We start from the raw sequence: 16,287 nt of genomic DNA, 5'->3' as shown, positions 1-16,287 counted from the left end.
ATTGGAGGACTTGAATTTTAAGATCGGCTGAGACCTTGACAATATCCCCTATGCCCCCATTAGTCATTTTATTTTGTTTTGTTTTAACCCTGGGAGGGGAGAAAAAAACAACTGGTCAAACAAATTGTCTGCTTAGTATGTAGAACCAGGAGTGACCTTAATAGCCTGTATTTCTCAACTTTTCCAGCTCTGGACCTGCTCTGCTCTGCCTCCGTGCTGTTAGAACTGTTTAGGGCTAAATAGGAGGCACGTGGGGTGGGGCATAGGGCCCTGAGCTGGCCTTGCAAGCTCCACTGCACCCTCAGTGAGAGACTTGATCTGTCTGATTCTCAGTTTCCTTATCTGGAAAATAAGGATTAAATGAAAACATATGTAAAGAACATGGTGGTACCCACCAAATATCAGCTCCTTTTCCCGTTTCCTCATCTACCTACTGTGCACTTTTCCCACTCAAAGGCATTTGCATTATAATGAAGGCATCATTCCATAATAATAATAATAATAATTTGTAAAAGGTGATGAATCTGTAAGAGTGGATTTCAGGCCTCAGAAACAAGCCCAACATAGTCACAGAAGGCAAAGGACCCTAGACGACAGCACGAGTCAAGGAGGCTCAAGAGTCAAAGAGGCAGAGGAATAAGCAAACCACAAGTCACAGGGGAAGCAAAGGGAATTTGAAAACCTTCCCCTGTCTTTCTTGCTGTGGGGAAGAGCATCTGATTATCACACTGCAACTCTGTGGCCAAGCTTACACACATAGGTTGAGCTCCTACTATGTGCCATGTTCCCAAACCATTATCAGTGTCTTCATTTCCCTTGGTCTTGCTTCAGATCCGAATCCTACTCCACTCTTTTTCTCCATCATCCTATTCCCATCCGCATACCACAGTCTAACCCCTGCTGCCCCCATGAATATCTTGACTGAATGGATTGCATGGGAAAGCCTGCCTCATGGAGTTAAGAAAGGGCACAGGAAGAACAAAACTATCATGGAAAGACCCCCACCATCACCCCGAGAGCTACTGGCAGAGATGGACAGGTCCCAGGGGCCATTGGGTCTGCCCCTCCCCTCTCCACTTAGGCATTTCCAGAGCATTCCTCTGGTGATGAAAGATCCACCAGCTTCCTGTAGCCCTCCTGAGCTGAATAGATTATGTTCAGGGGGCTGCTTATTTCTATCCTAAATCCCACTCAATGCATCAACACAGGCAAGTTTTAAGTAGAAATCAGGCTTCCTTCTAGCCTTCCCAGATGTCCTCCTTCCCTTCAGCCACTTGCATCTTTCCCTCCTTGCAAGGGTGACAGTGTGGTGGGGGAACTATTGTTTAAGCACAGTAGAAATCAAGTCCTTAAAATGTGGCTTCTGCCTCTTAAAAGCTATGTGTATAAATTTCAGAAAAATTGCCACTGGCATATGAAGCAGTTTAAAAGTAAGTGTGGGCACTTTAGACTTAGGACCTCTATGCCAACACTTGTCATTGTCAACTCTGACACTAAAGTTGATGGCATCCCCCACCCTTGGTCATTTAGCTCCAGGGATGTGCAGGACGCATCAGTGTACAACTCCCAGGACATCAGAGCCCGTGGGCCCTTGAGAGGATTGATTCCAGCCTTCTCACTGGGGACCTTCCGGCTAGACTTGCCCAGCTCTGTGAACGGGTGGTGAGTCTCCTACACTAGGAGGTGGAAAAGGTGGCTGGGTCACAAGCACGGTCAAGTTCGAGCTTGCAGGATGGCCTCTGAGGCTGTCTGTCATGCCTCTCTCACCACCTCCTGCTTCACATCTTGTGCTCCAACAATACTAAACCATTCATCGGTCCCAAAACTGTTTATAGTGCTAGTGCCTTGGTGCTGGCCATCCCTCCCAGCTGGAATAGCCTATTCCCAACCACCTCACCCCCACCCCATGGTAACTTCTGCCTGTCAGTCATGACTCAGCTCAGCTATCAGTAACTTTAGAACTTTGACTATGGCAGTAAATAAGAACTTGGTGGGCTCCAGAGCCAGGCAGATCTGGGGTTGATAGCTCTGTTCATTCCCAAGTTACTTTACCTCTCTATACCTCAGTTTCTTCATCCACAAAATGGGGGTAATATCAAACTATCAGATTTGTTATAAGGAGAAGATATAAAGGCTCACTCTAGTTGCTGGCACACAGTGAGCACACAAAACTCAGTAGCCATATTCAATGTTTCTTGATCTTCTGCACCTTGCCCTTCCATCTTAGACTGGTAGGAAAGCTTCTCTCTATCACTGAGCTTCAATGTTCTTAATGTTCTTAATCAACTTTATTGAAGTGTAATTTATACACAATAAAATGCATCTATTTTAAATGCAGGTTTGATGAGTTTTGACAAATGGAGACACCTAAGCATACCTGTGCTGGTGGGACAATTCTGTCACTCTAACAGGTTTCCTTGTGCCCCTTCCCAATTAACCTGCAATGTCCCTATTCCTGGTCACTGGCAGCCATTGATCTCTTTCCATTGCTATAGATTATGCTGTCCTTCCCAGACTTTCATATAGATGGAATCATACAGTATATACTCCTTTGTGTTTGGCTTCATTCATTCAATATGACATTTTGAGTTTCTAGTGAGAATTTGTTGTGTGCATCAATAGTTCATTCTTTATCACTATGCTTTTAACTTTGTATTACAATCTATCTGATTCCCCCCAGTAGACTGTGAGTCCATCTTTTGCTTTTTCTTCTTTGGTTTCCAAGTAGGTTCTCAGCACATGCCAGAGGGAGGGAGGAAGGAAAGGAGGGAGCTGCCTCGGGAACCGGCTAAGATCTTGGCAGCAACCTCACGTTCTGTCCACCATTTGGAGGTGGTACGCACACCCCCAGCAGAGCACTTACAGCAGCCAGTCCACAGCCACCAGCAGGCTGATGTCCTCTGTCGGCAGGCCCACGGCGGTGAGAATGAGGAGCATGGTGACCAGCCCGGCGCTGGGGATGCTGGCCGCGCCAACACTCGCCAGGGTGGCCGTGAGGCTGTGAGAACAGAGAGGACCAGGTCATGGGAAGAGAAGGAGGCCTTGGCAAAACCATCCCGAGCAATTTTAAGCTTTAATTTTCCCAGCAGCCATACAATCCCTTTAACCCTAGGGAATAGAGAAATCTGGAGTACCAAGACCCAAGGAATTCGTGTCTGTTTGGATTCCGCTCAGCTGTGGTGGGAATGATAAGTTCATGGTTTCCAGTCAGCCGAAAGTATCACAAGGCTCAGATCAGGTGAGTGTGGTTCTAACAACAGGCCAGGACATTTTAAAGGAGGAAAACAAATCACCCTTTATCCCCCTGTGGGAACACAACTGCATTCATTTGTGCTTATGCTTGTAAGTCTCTGTGAGTACCAGAGACTTTTGGACCATGTGGCAAGAGTCTGCAAAATGTTAACATGAGAACTCAGAATAGCAAATATCCAGACTCAACTGAGTGGACATCAGGGGAACAAATCAACAGCTTCCGAACAACATTACACTTCGGATGCCTGGACTGTTCACCATGGGCTGGAAAATACATTATTCAGAGAGAGGGCGCCAAAAAATGACAATGAAATAAAGGGAAGCTTTCTTTCTGAAGCATCTCATAATCTTCTTTCCAAGCAATGCCCAGGGCACACCCAGAACCATTTGGAAATTTGTCTCTGGGAGAGGGGCATTGAGAGTTCAAGCATCCCGTCCACACACGAGGGAGCCTCTGGTCTACCACAGGGCAGAGCTTTTTTTTCCTTTTTTCTGGATGCCATTTATAAAATCTGTCAACTCTAAATGGAAGGATGCTTCTGAAATTATTGATTCCCCAGTAGCTTTGGTTGGTGCTTAGAAGAAAAAGGAGTCTGCTTTCTTTGTGGTTGTGCAACTCCAGAGTTAGAGTAGATTCTAAGGCTCCAAAGTGAGAGCTGGCCTCCAAATGAGCTTAGCCAGGTCCAGGCTATTGGCATTATCAAGCACAGAATTCAGGGGATCTAGGGCCGGATAGGATCTGTGTTTACCGAATCTGACATCTTACTTTACCTAGGAGGAAATTGAGGCTCTGTGGTTTGTCCTTGGTAACACAAAAAATTGTTGGCTGATGCCTTTGGAGAGACATTCTCTGTATTGCCATCCTTCCCAGATTTAAGCCTGTCACAATATAAAATCCTTTCCTTAGGTGTGGGCTACAAGACCTGTTTCTGCTCTTTTCCCGCCCCACCCATGAGGAGCTAGTGTCCAGTTATAGACTAATCCATTGTCCTTGAATCTGTCTGGGGTATAGCAGGTAATTGTGTGAAGTGAAGGTTCATCAGTAAAGGTTCAGAAGTCAAACTGCTTGGGTTCAAACCCTAACCCTGTCATTTATTAATCAAGTGGCTTTAGGCAAGTTACTTAAATTAACCTTTCTATGCTTCATTTTTTCTTAACTGTAAAAAAGGAGATAATAAAATGGTGTCTAATTCACGGGGTAGTCAGAAGCTCTCAGGAGCTAATAAAAGCACTTAGAGAAGGCCTGGCAACTGCAAACCCCCAACAAATGTGAATTGTTATTCTTATCCGGAATTCTGGGCTGGATGAAGTTATTTTGCAATTAAAACTTCTCCAAAGCCCCAGCAGTTGGAAGGTGGGAATTCTCAGCCATTTCTGTGAGACAGACGGAACATTAGGAAAGGCGAACTTCAAGTTCCAAAAACCTTGGCCTCTGCCATTTTATTTACAACATCTGCTGCTTCTGTTGTGAGTCACCCTTACGGGTCCTTTTACACTGAGGCCAAGTTATCTGGCTACCTTTTGGTCATGTGAAACAAAAACCCTACGTAGAGAACTCTTTTTAGCATAGGATATCTGCACCTATCATGGACAGAATGTCTGTAGAATTCTAAGCCCTGCAATAGCTCCTTGGGCAGCAATTTCACCTCTATGCCTCATCCCTTTCTGTTTTTCCTGTCCTTCCCACCCAAGGCTCACTTCTCCAGGGCTTGTTCCAAGGAGCTCTGCAAGATACTATATACACACAATGACAGTAGAGCCTTTTGGCAACCCTACAAGGTACCTGTGATAAAAACAGCCCTATACACAGTAAACCACAGCTCAGGGCAGTGGAGAAACTTAGGATCATGCAGCTTATACATGGTCCACTGGGATTGGAACCCCTGTCAGCCTGACTCCAAGCTGGCTCTTGATATCCTTGCGCTCTCTGATCTTTAAAATTCTATGAAGCGACAAATATGCTGAGAATTCACTGTTTTCCTGCATGCAGGGAAATGAGGAATTTACTTGGAAGCACAGCAATGAAGCTGGACTTGGTTATTTTTCTCCAACTAAATTGTGATTATTATTGATGTCTTCATATTGTGCATGTTTGTAAAATGTAGGTATAGAATATAGTGAATTTTTCTTTTCTTTATTTGCCCAATTAGCTGCTGAACTGAGCTCAGAACTGACTTCAGAGTCAAGCCTGGCCCACCTTAGGAAGCCCCTTTCCTTCAGTTGCTTACTTCTGGGTGAGTACAACCTTTGAAGCCCCAGATCAGACAGGGAAGGCAGTGTGGGCAGATAAAGCAATCCCTTGATGCCCTGACACCCCGTGGTGCCTGGCATGTGCCTTCCATTCTGACTGACCTGCGTGGCATGAGGTGTGTGGTATGAGACTCTGAGCCACCCAGACCTGTTCCTTTCCAAAGAGCTAGCCGTCCTAGGCTGTCTGCATGTGTAATAAATTTTTATACCCAATCCAAAAAAAAAAAAAAAAAAAAGCAGTATTCATTTGAATACTGCAAAATGCGATAATATTCTGTATGTGTAATAAATTTTTATACCCAAACCAAAAAAAAAGCAGTATTCATTTGAATACTGCAAAATGTGATAATATTCTGTATGTGTAATAAATTTTTATACCCAAACCAAAAAAAAGCAGTATTCATTTGAATACTGCAAAATGTGATAATATTCTGTATGTGTAATAAATTTTTATACCCAAACCAAAAAAAAAAGCAGTATTCATTTGAATACTGCAAAATGTGATAATATTCTGTATGTGTAATAAATTTTTATACCCAAACCAAAAAAAAGCAGTATTCATTTGAATACTGCAAAATGTGATAATATTCTGTATGTGTAATAAATTTTTATACCCAAACAAAAAAAAAATGCAGTATTCATTCTATCTATTGGAATGGTTATAAAGAGGAGAAATCTGTATTCAAACAAAATGTCCCTGAGCTAGGTAAATACTTCAGAGCCAGATAAATCAAGCACAGCCTCTGAAGTGGTCATTCCCCTGCAATATCAGCCCCCTGGAACCTGGTAAAGGATATGACTAGTTGCAGTTTCCAGCATTTTTACAGACACTGCTCAGTGTCTGAGTTTGGACTTTTAAGAATCCAAGCATGTAGAGAAACCAGACCTGAACGGACCCTATCTCTTAAAAGTCTCCTAGAGATGGCCCCCAGAGCACTCAAAGGTCTCCCAGAGAATGAATTGTTGAATAACATGGGCCAGTCAGACCCCAAGTTATTACCAGAATTCTAATAGAAAGGTTGGCAGTGTTTCCTAGTGTTTGAGTATGGTGGAAAGAGCCCAATGCTTTAACCTGAACCCAAAAGCTCTTCTTGGCACCAATGAAAAAAATAAAAACACCATTCTAATGCCTTCCTTTAGGTCACAGTCAGAAAGCAGGAATGATGTGATGTAGTTGAAAGATGTTGGCTACGGAATAAAGTATTTCACTCCTGGCTCTGGCACCCATAGCCACAAAACACTGGCTTTTTCAGATTACTTCTCTGAGCCTCACTCTCCTCCTCCATAAAATGGGGATGATGACAATTCTTTCTCTTTGGAACTATTGGACATACAAGAGAGGCAATGTATAAGAACAGTCTGCCACTTCAGAATTGTCACAAGAGCTGAGTTATTATCATCATGGAGGATGATTGTGTATTTTAGCCTCTGCTCAATTCAGTTCCCAAAACAAATCACCCAGGCCTCCAATTTTTTGGAATTCTCTTTGTACTACAAGTGCATTCATTATGCAGAATGTGCCCCACCTGCCCCACTTGTGTTTACTGATCTCATAGAATCTGAGAGGGGAATGTAAACCTATGAATTGTAGAGTCCAAGGTTCATAAACTCAAATGTCTAAAAGGTGGTGGTGGTGTGTGAGGCAGGCCAGAAATAGGTAATAGGGAGCAGTGGGGACTGTGGCGAACTGGGGAGTAGGTGCCTTATAAATTCTGAAATTCCAAAATTTTACAATCCATTGCATGCCAAACAAAGCAAAACTCTGGAGTGAATTCAGCCCATGACTGCCAATTTAAAGCCTCTGATTATGAAGCTACCTTCCTCTTTCACAGATGAAGAAATTGAGACACAGAGAGGGAGGGATATGACATGAATAAGACCATAGAGCTGGCTCATTGTTTTTCCTTAACTGAGGTCAGCAACTGAATTCTGGCTTAAAAGAAGCTCTTGAGGGGTGGGGTAAGATGGCAGAGTGGTGAGAGGTGGAATTTAGTCTCTTCTTTAGGGCAGCTGGTAATTACCCAAGAACTGTATGAAACAGTGTTTTCAGGGTCTCCAGTGTACACAAGTTTGGAACCTGTGGAAGAGCTGAGATCACAGTAAACTTTGTAAGTTCCCCCAAACAGGGATCTGGCACCCCTCCTCACCCAGACCCCGGGACCTCCTTGCTGCTGGCTCCCTGAAAGGTAAAAAAAAAAAAAGCAAAACAATCTGCTGGGAGCAAGAAGAGGGGCTCAACCCAGCCTCAACTGCAGAATTAACAGAGTAATTAATTTTTGGAGCTGGGGGAGCTAGAGAAGGGCTGGGCTCTTGGAAGTGGGGGCACAACCCATTCCCCGGCTCCAAAAATGCTTTTTTTTTTCCTACATTTTGTCCCTTCTCCTTTCTCACTGACTCCTTATCTTTTTACACTTCAATAGCCCCCTGGCAAGGGAGGAATGAATGCTGTTGGGGAATAATTATCCAGATAATAGCACAAAGCCCTTCTTTAAATACTCTACTCTGACACTGACAAAACTTCCAGTCTAGGAAAAGGATTTAAAAAGGAACTTCTTTTTTTTTTCTTTTTCCTTTCTTTTCTTTTCTTTTTTTTTAATTTAAAAGTAACACGTGGTTATTTTCTATCAGACAGCCCAAGTTGAAGGTCTAGGCTAGTCTTGGGGAGAGACAGAGTACCCAGAACTTCTTCAAATTTCAGATTCACTTCTGAAGAAAGTCTCCACCCCAGTCTTTAATTGGCAACTCAGGCTGACCAAGGAATTAAGCTGGAGTTGCCCCAAAGAGGAGAGAGGAGAAGGGAATAGTGCCCCTGGGAGACAGCTGGAGTTCCTGGGATTGGAAAAGTGGAGGGAAGTCCAGTTCAATTGGCTGTCTTCCTTCTGGGAACTCAGACCCCAGGGGCCGGAATTCAGATTCCAGCTTCAGTCAGCCACACCCCTGACTGGCTCAGAGTCTGCTGAGAATTAAAGACACCTCACCTCCTGACACTGGTGGGGGAACTGCAGGTTGGCAAGTGCCACCTGCTGGAAGGATAGGAAAAGCACTGAGTCTAGAGTTCTCACAGGAGGGTCTCATTCTCAGGGAAACTCCAGCTCCTCCTCATAAGACCTGGGTCTCTCTAGACTGGGAAAACCTGACTGGGGCAGACCATATCTGAGGAGACCCTGTCACAAAAAGGCTACATAGAGGCAGGGCAAGAAACAGAAAAACAAGAGGTGAAAAATTCTGATCAACTAAATAGAACCTAAATTAGAGGTCTAGAATAAGTTGAACAGAACAACAAAGGTTAGAGAACAAAGCTGACCAACATGAAACCCCTAGGTAAAAGAGTGAAAATAATCTCCAAAATAAACTAATCAAGAAAATCAGATGCCTAGACAACTTAAGATAATGAGCCATACTAGGAAACACAGAAATATGGACCAGCCAAAGGAACAAACTAATAGTTCAACTGAGATACAGGAGTTGAGGCAACTAATGCTAAATCAATTCAATGCATTGAGGGAAGAACTAATTAAAGACGTTCAAACAAATCCCTAAATCAATTCAGTGAGCTGAGGGAAGATATGGCAAAAGAGATGAAGGATATAGAGAAGACACTGGATGACCATAAAGAAGAATTTGTAAACTTGAAAAAACAAATGGCAGAACTTACAGGAATGAAGGGCACAATGGAGGAGATGAAAAACACAACTGAACAGTACAACAGTAGGTTTGAATAGGCAGAAGAAAGGATCAGTGAACTAGAAGACAAGACATTTGAATTCATACACACAAAAGAACAGATGGTGAAAAAAATGGAAAAATACAAGCAGGGTCTTAGGGAGCTGAGTGACAACATGAAGCACATGAATATATGTGTATGGGTATCCCAGAAGGAGAAGAGAGGGGAAAAGGGGCAGAAAGAATAATAGAAGACATAGTCACTGAAAATTTCCCAATTCTTATGAAAGACAGAAAATTACATATTCAAGAAGTACAGTGTACCCCAAACAGAATAGATAACAACAGACCAACTCCAAGACACTTAGGTCAGATTGTCCAATGTCAAAGTCAAAGAGAGAATTCTGAAAGCAGCAAGAGAAAAGCAATCCATCACATACAAGGGAAGCTCGATAAGACTATGTACAGATTTCTCTGCAGAAACCATGAAGGCAAGAAGACAGTAGTATGATATATTTAAGATACTGAAAGAGAAAAACTGCCAATCAAGAATTCTATATCCAGCAAAACTGTCCTTTAAAAATGAGGGAGAATGGTTGCTAACATGACCACAGACATAGGGGACTGGTGGTTTGATGGGTTGAGCCCTCTACCATAAGTTTTACCCTTGGGAAGACGGTTGCTGCAAAGGAGAGGCTAGGCCTCCCTGTATTTGTGCCTAAGAGTCTCCTCCTGAATGCCTCTTTGTTGCTCAGATGTGGCCCTCTCTCTCTGGCTAAGCCAACTTGAAAGGTGAAATCACTGCCCTCCCCTCTACGTGGGATCAGACACCCAGGGAAGTGAATCTCCCTGGCAACGTGGAATATGACTCCCGGGGAGGAATGTAGACCCGGCATCGTGGGATGGAGAACATCTTCTTGACCAAAAGGGGGATGTGAAAGGAAATGAAATAAGCTTCAGTGGCAGAGAGATTCCAAAACGAGCCGAGAGATCACTCTGGTGGGCACTCTTACGCACACTTTAGACAACCTTTTTTAGGTTCTAAAGAATTGGGGTAGCTGGTGGTGGATACCTGAAACTATTAAACTACAACCCAGAACCCATGAATCTCGAAGACAGTTGTATAAAAATGTAGCTTATGAGGGGTGACAATGGGATTGGGAAAGCCATAAGGACCACACTCCCCTTTGTCTAGTTTATGGATGGATGTGTAGAAAAGTAGGGGAAGGAAACAAACAGACAAAGGTACCCAGTGTTCTTTTTTACTTCAATTGCTCTTTTTCACTCTAATTATTATTCTTGTTATTTTTGTGTGTGTGCTAATGAAGGTGTCAGGGATTGATTTAGGTGATGAATGTACAACTATGTAATGGTACTGTAAACAATCGAAAGTACAATTTGTTTTGTATGACTGCGTGGTATGTGAATATATCTCAATAAAATGATGATTAAAAAAAAAATGAGGGAGAGATTAAAATATTTTCAGACAAAAAGACACTGAGAGAGTTTGTGAATAAGAGACCAGTGCTACAAGAAATACTAAAGGGAGGGCTATAGGCTGATAGGAAAAGACAGGAGAGAGAGAGAGTTGGAGAAGAGTGTAGAAATGAAGATTATCAGGAAGGATAAAAGGAGAGAGAGGAAAAAATAAGATATGACATATAAAATCCAAAAGACAAAATTGTAGAAGTACTGCTCTTACAGTAATAACCTAAATGCTAATGGATTAAACTTCCCAATAAAAAGACTCAGACTAGCAGAATGGATTAAAAAAACAGGACCCATCCAAATGCTGTCTACAAGAAACTCACTTTAGACACAAGGACAAAAATAGGCTGAAAGTGAAAGGTTGGAAAAAGATACCTCATGCAAACAACAACCAGAAAAAAGTGGGAGTAGCTATATTAATATCAGACAAATTGCACTTCAAAAGTAAAACAATTAAAAGAGACAAAGAAGGACACTATATACTAACAAAAGGGTCAATTCATCAAGAAAACATAACAATCGTAAATATTTATGTACCAAGCCAGAGTGCTTCAAAGTTCATGAAGCAAACACTGAGAACATTGAAAGGAGAAGTAGATCCCTCTACAATAATAGCTGGAGGCTTCAATACACTGCCCTCATCAATGGATAGAAATCTAGACAGAGGACCAATAAAGAAACGGAGATGTTGAATTGTACGATAAATGAACTAGACTTGAAAGACATTTATAGAACACTACACCCCACAACAGCAGGATACACTTTTTTTCTCAAGTGCTCATGGAACATTCTCAAGGATAGGCCACATGTTGGGTCACAAAGCAAACCTCAACAAATTTAAAAATATTGATATTATACAAAACACTTTCTCAGACCATAAAGGAATGAAGTTGGAAATAAATAACAGGCAGAAGATCATAAAATTCACAAATGTATGGAGGCTAAACAACATCCTCTTAGAAAACCAGTGGGTAAAGGAAAAAATTACAAGAGAAATTAGTAAATATCTTGAGGTAAATGACAATGAAAACACAACATATCAAAACTCATGGGATGCAGCAAAGGTGGTGCTGAAAGGGAAATTTATCACCTTAAATGCCTATATTAAAAGAGAAGAGAGAGCAAAAATTGAGGAATTAACTGTCATCTGGAAGAACTAGAGAAAGAACAGCAAACCAACCCCAAAGCAAACAGAAGGGAAGAAATAACAAAGATTAGAGCAGAAATAAATGAAATTGAGAACAGGGAAACAATAGAGAGAATCAATAAAACCAGAAGATGGTTCTTTGAGAAAATCAATAAATTTGAAAGACCACTAGCTAGGCTAACAAAGAGGGGTGGGGGGGGGGTGATGCAAATAAATACAATCAGAAATGGGAAAGGAGACATAACTACTAACCTTGTAGAAATAAAGTAGATAATGAGAAGATACTATATGCTAATAAACTAGACAATTTAGATGAAATGGACAACTTCTTAGAAAAGAATAAACAACCAACGTTGACTCAAGAAGAAACAGATGACCTCAACAAACCAATCACAAGTAAAGAGACTGAGTCAGTCATCAAAAAGCTTCCAAAAAAGAAAAGCCCAGGACCAGATGGCTTCACCTCTGAATTCTACCAAGCATTCAAGAATTAGTACCAATCCTGCTCAAACTCTTCAAAAAAACTGAAGAACAGGGAAAGCTACCTAGCTCATTCTATGAAGCCACTATCACCCTAATATCAAAATCAGACAAAGATACTACAAAAAAAAAAAAAAAAAAGAAATTATGGACCAACCTCTTCAATGAATATAGATTCAAAAATCCTCAACAAAATACTCACCAATTGAATCCAGCAGCACATTAAAAGAATTATACACCACAAGTAGGTGGGATTTATTCCAGGTATGCAAGGCTGGTTCAACACAAGAAAATCAATTAATGTAATACATCACATCAATAAATCAAAGCAGAAGAACCACATGATCATCTCGATTGATGCAGAAAAGGCATTTGACAAAATTCAACATCCTTTCTTGATGAAAACACTTCGAGGGATAGCAATAGAAGGGAACTTTCTCGATATGATAAAGGTAATATATGAAAAACCCACTACTAACATCATACTCAATGGGGACTGACTGAAAGCTTTCCCTCTAAGATCAGGAACAAGACAGGGATGCCCACTGTCACCACTGTTATTCAACATTGTGCTAGAAGTTCTAGCTAGAGCAATTAGGCAAGAAAAAGAAATAAAAGGCATCCAAATTGGAGAGGAAGAAGTAAAACTTTCACTTTGCAGATGACATGATTCTATATGTAGAAAATCCAGAAAAATCTACATGAAAGCTACTAGAACTACTCAATGAATATAGCAAAGTGGCAAGCTAAAAGATCAACAAGCAAAAATCTGTAGTGTTTTCTGTCTCTCCACTTTCTCTCCGTTTTGGTGGGCTGGTTGAAGATGAAATCCACTGAGGAGGAAAGCCTAGGTCTTCAGCAACCTGTGTGCCAGACCAGAAGTGGCACTGTGAAACCTTCATAACATCTGCTGCATACCCCACTAAAAATCAAGTGGGCTTGGAGTTTGACATTTCTCAGTTAAAAGCTGATAGGACTATACAGAGATGATGTAGTTCAACATGATTCCCAGACAGAAGCTGGTCATTTGATACCAGAGAAATGAAATTTCAAGATTCCAAAACTAGATCTGAGTCTTCTTTCCCAGACCGAAACTCTTGGGTGCTATGTCTTGGATATACACTTGATGATGACTGCCTTTTTCTTTTATGCCTGAATGTAGATGATTCTTCACATTAAAGATGGAAGCTAACATTTCTCATGAGAAGTGGTCTCATAGTATCAACTTGCAAAAATGTAAGAGGCACAAAAGAAAGAATAAAATACTTTTTCTTCTATCATTCTTAAATCCCTTCCTAGATTGTAAGCTCCATGAAAGCAGGATACTTTTCTTATCCCTAATGCCTGACTCAGATTAAATATTCAAAAAATATTTGAAGTAAAGTGATTTGAATTCTTCCATTGATTTTGTTTAATTCCTGGAGAATGGCAACCATTTTAGTGGTGTTTCAGCAAGACATTTAATGGAATAACTGGGACTTAAGCTCTGATGTAAAATGTATATATAGATATATTAAACTATTTGGATACCCCCCCCCCAAAAAAAAAGAGGATGAACCTTGAGGACATTATGTTGAGTGAATTTAGCCAGAAAGAAAAGGACAAATACTGTATGATCTCACTCACTAATATGAACTAACATTAACGAGCAAACTTTGAGAGTTAAAAGCTGATAACACAGGCTATCAAAAGACAGAAAGAGGGTAGAGATAGGGCATTTGATGCTGAAGGACTACGGAATGTTCAGCAGGATTGAGTGTATAGATCCGGAAATAGATAGCATAATACTGTGTGATGGTAGTACAATATTGTAAGCATACTGAACAAAGATGTCTGTGAGTAAAACTGAAAGAGGTGGGGTAGGGGAACGTATGACACCAGAGGTAAAGCTAGATGATAAAGACTGGGACTGTATAACTTGGCAAAAACTGGAGTGGCCAATGACTGCTACTAAATGTACAAATATAAAAATGTTTTTACATGTGGGAGAACAAATGAATGTCAACCATGCAGAGTATTGAGAAAGGGATGGTATTTGGGGAAAAACAATTAAAGCAAACTTGAGTCTATGGTCAACAGTAACATTGTAATATGCTTCCATTAAATGTAACAAAGGCAATACACCAATGCTAAATGTGTATGAAAGGGGGATATAAGGGAAGGATATGGGATTCTTGGTAGTGGTATTGTCTATCCTTACTATTGTATGACATTTTATTTTTCTTTCTGTTATCTTTTTTATTATTTGCTAAAAAAACACACTTTTTTTGTAGCAATCAATATGTTCAAGTGCTGACTGTGGTGATAAATGTAGAACTATATGATGATACCATGAACAACTGACTATACACTGTGGACAACTGTATGATATGGGAATATATATCCATAAAATTGTAGGAAAAAATATAAATAGGGGTAAAAGTGCTGGAGAAAACATGGAGAGAGGGATGTACCTATTTACTGTTGAGAAGGAGGCAGAATAATGTAGCCTTTCTGGAGGTCAGTGTGGTAGTTCCTCAAGAAACTAAGTATGTAGGGCCATTAGGTCATGCAACATCATTATGGGATATGTACTTGGAAGATCTGAGAGCAGAAACATGAATGGACATTTGCACGCTGGTGTTTATGGAGGAAGTATTCATGATTTGCAATGGGTGGAGGTGGCCTAAGGGTACATAGACTGAGGAACAGAATGGTGAACTGTGGTGTATGCTTACAATGGAATATTGAGCAACTACAAGAAGGAGTGAAGTTGTGAGACACCCAACGAGGTGAATGGGTCCTGTAGATAGCCTTTTGAGTGAAGTACACCAGAAACAAAGGCAAACACTATAATGCCTCATCAATATGGACTAACTACAATGTGTAAACTCAGAATTGAATCTTAGAGCATAGCCTAACAGGGAAATGATTATTGTAATGGTCCCTAGACTGTAAGCTCTTACGGCAGTCAAATCTATTCCTGAATTGTAATGGCTATCTCCAAACTCTGAGATTCTATCCCTTTGTGTATAACCTGATTGATCTCTGGAACACTGGGTATCTGTGTGACACCTGAAACTCAGAGCTAGAGCTCGGCAGATATGAATGTCAGTATTAGCGTATACAGCAACTGTTTAAAAAAAAAAAAAAAAAGCTGAAAAAGAGCCCAGACTTCAATTAGAGATGCTTGAAGCAGATCTGGTTAAGACTAGAGCAAATTGGGCCAAAAGATAAAGGTTAAAACTGACTGTGTTTTAAAACTTCAACTTCCATGTGAGACCAAGGGAAGAGATGTTTATTTGGTACAAGATCTATATTTTCTAAACGATATAACTCCTACAGTCAGTTTGTTCAAACACCACAATTACATGGAACTTTGAATAGGAAGTGAGATATGGTAGGTTTGTATAGATCAGAGTGAAATAGTGATACATCCCAAAGTAATTTGGGCAGAGAATAAAAATATATATGCAGGGCCCCCCCTGAGGAGCTGAGGGAAAATGTGGAAATGTTGGACTTCCTCACCTGGATTGTTGCTGATGTTCTCACAAACACTGAGGACTGATGGCTTGGTATGCTGAGCCCTCTATCTTGGGGCTTGCCCTTATGAAGCTTGTTACTGCAAAAAAGAGGCTAAACCTGCTTATAACTGTGACTAAGAGTCTCCCCCTGAGTGCCTCTTTGTTGCTCAGATGTGGCCCTCTCTCTCTAGCTAAGCCAACTCAGCAGGTGAACTCACTGCCCTCCTGCTACATGAAACTTGACCCCCAAGGGTATAAATCTCCCTGGCAACCAGGATATGACTTCCGGGGATGAATCCAGACCTGGCATCATGGGATTAAGAATATCTTCTTGACCAAAAGGGGGATGCAAAATAAAACAAAATCAAGTTTCAGTGGCTGAGAGCTTTCAAATGGAGTCGAGAGGTCACTGTGGTGGACATTCTTACACACTATATAGATAACACTTTTTAGGTTTTAATGTATTGGAATAGCTAGAAGTAAATACCAGAAACTATCAAATTC

General features: G+C 41.1%; 1 protein-coding gene and 1 long non-coding RNA gene across 4 annotated transcripts in view; one reads left to right on the top strand and one right to left on the bottom strand.

The window, feature by feature from the left end:
- SLC1A2 (solute carrier family 1 member 2) overlaps nt 1–16,287 on the bottom strand; it is a 171,927-nt gene that overhangs the window by 33,115 nt on the left and 122,525 nt on the right. For all 3 annotated transcript variants that reach the window (XM_037838851.1, XM_037838850.1, XM_037838848.1), the window contains exon 9: nt 2,864–2,998. In XM_037838851.1, coding sequence (XP_037694779.1) covers nt 2,864–2,998 — 135 coding nt within the window. The remainder of the gene's footprint in view (nt 1–2,863; nt 2,999–16,287) is intronic.
- Nucleotides 5,434–16,287, top strand: part of LOC119536167 — a 56,924-nt gene continuing 46,070 nt past the window's right edge. Inside the window, exon 1 of the long non-coding RNA XR_005217366.1 lies at nt 5,434–5,486. This is a non-coding gene — a long non-coding RNA (uncharacterized LOC119536167). The remainder of the gene's footprint in view (nt 5,487–16,287) is intronic.

Source organism: Choloepus didactylus, chromosome 6, assembly GCF_015220235.1.
Source record: "Choloepus didactylus isolate mChoDid1 chromosome 6, mChoDid1.pri, whole genome shotgun sequence".
NCBI lineage: Eukaryota > Metazoa > Chordata > Mammalia > Pilosa > Megalonychidae > Choloepus > Choloepus didactylus.
The sequence above is the reverse complement of the archived record's forward strand: the minus strand, read 5'-3'. Positions and strand labels throughout refer to the sequence as shown.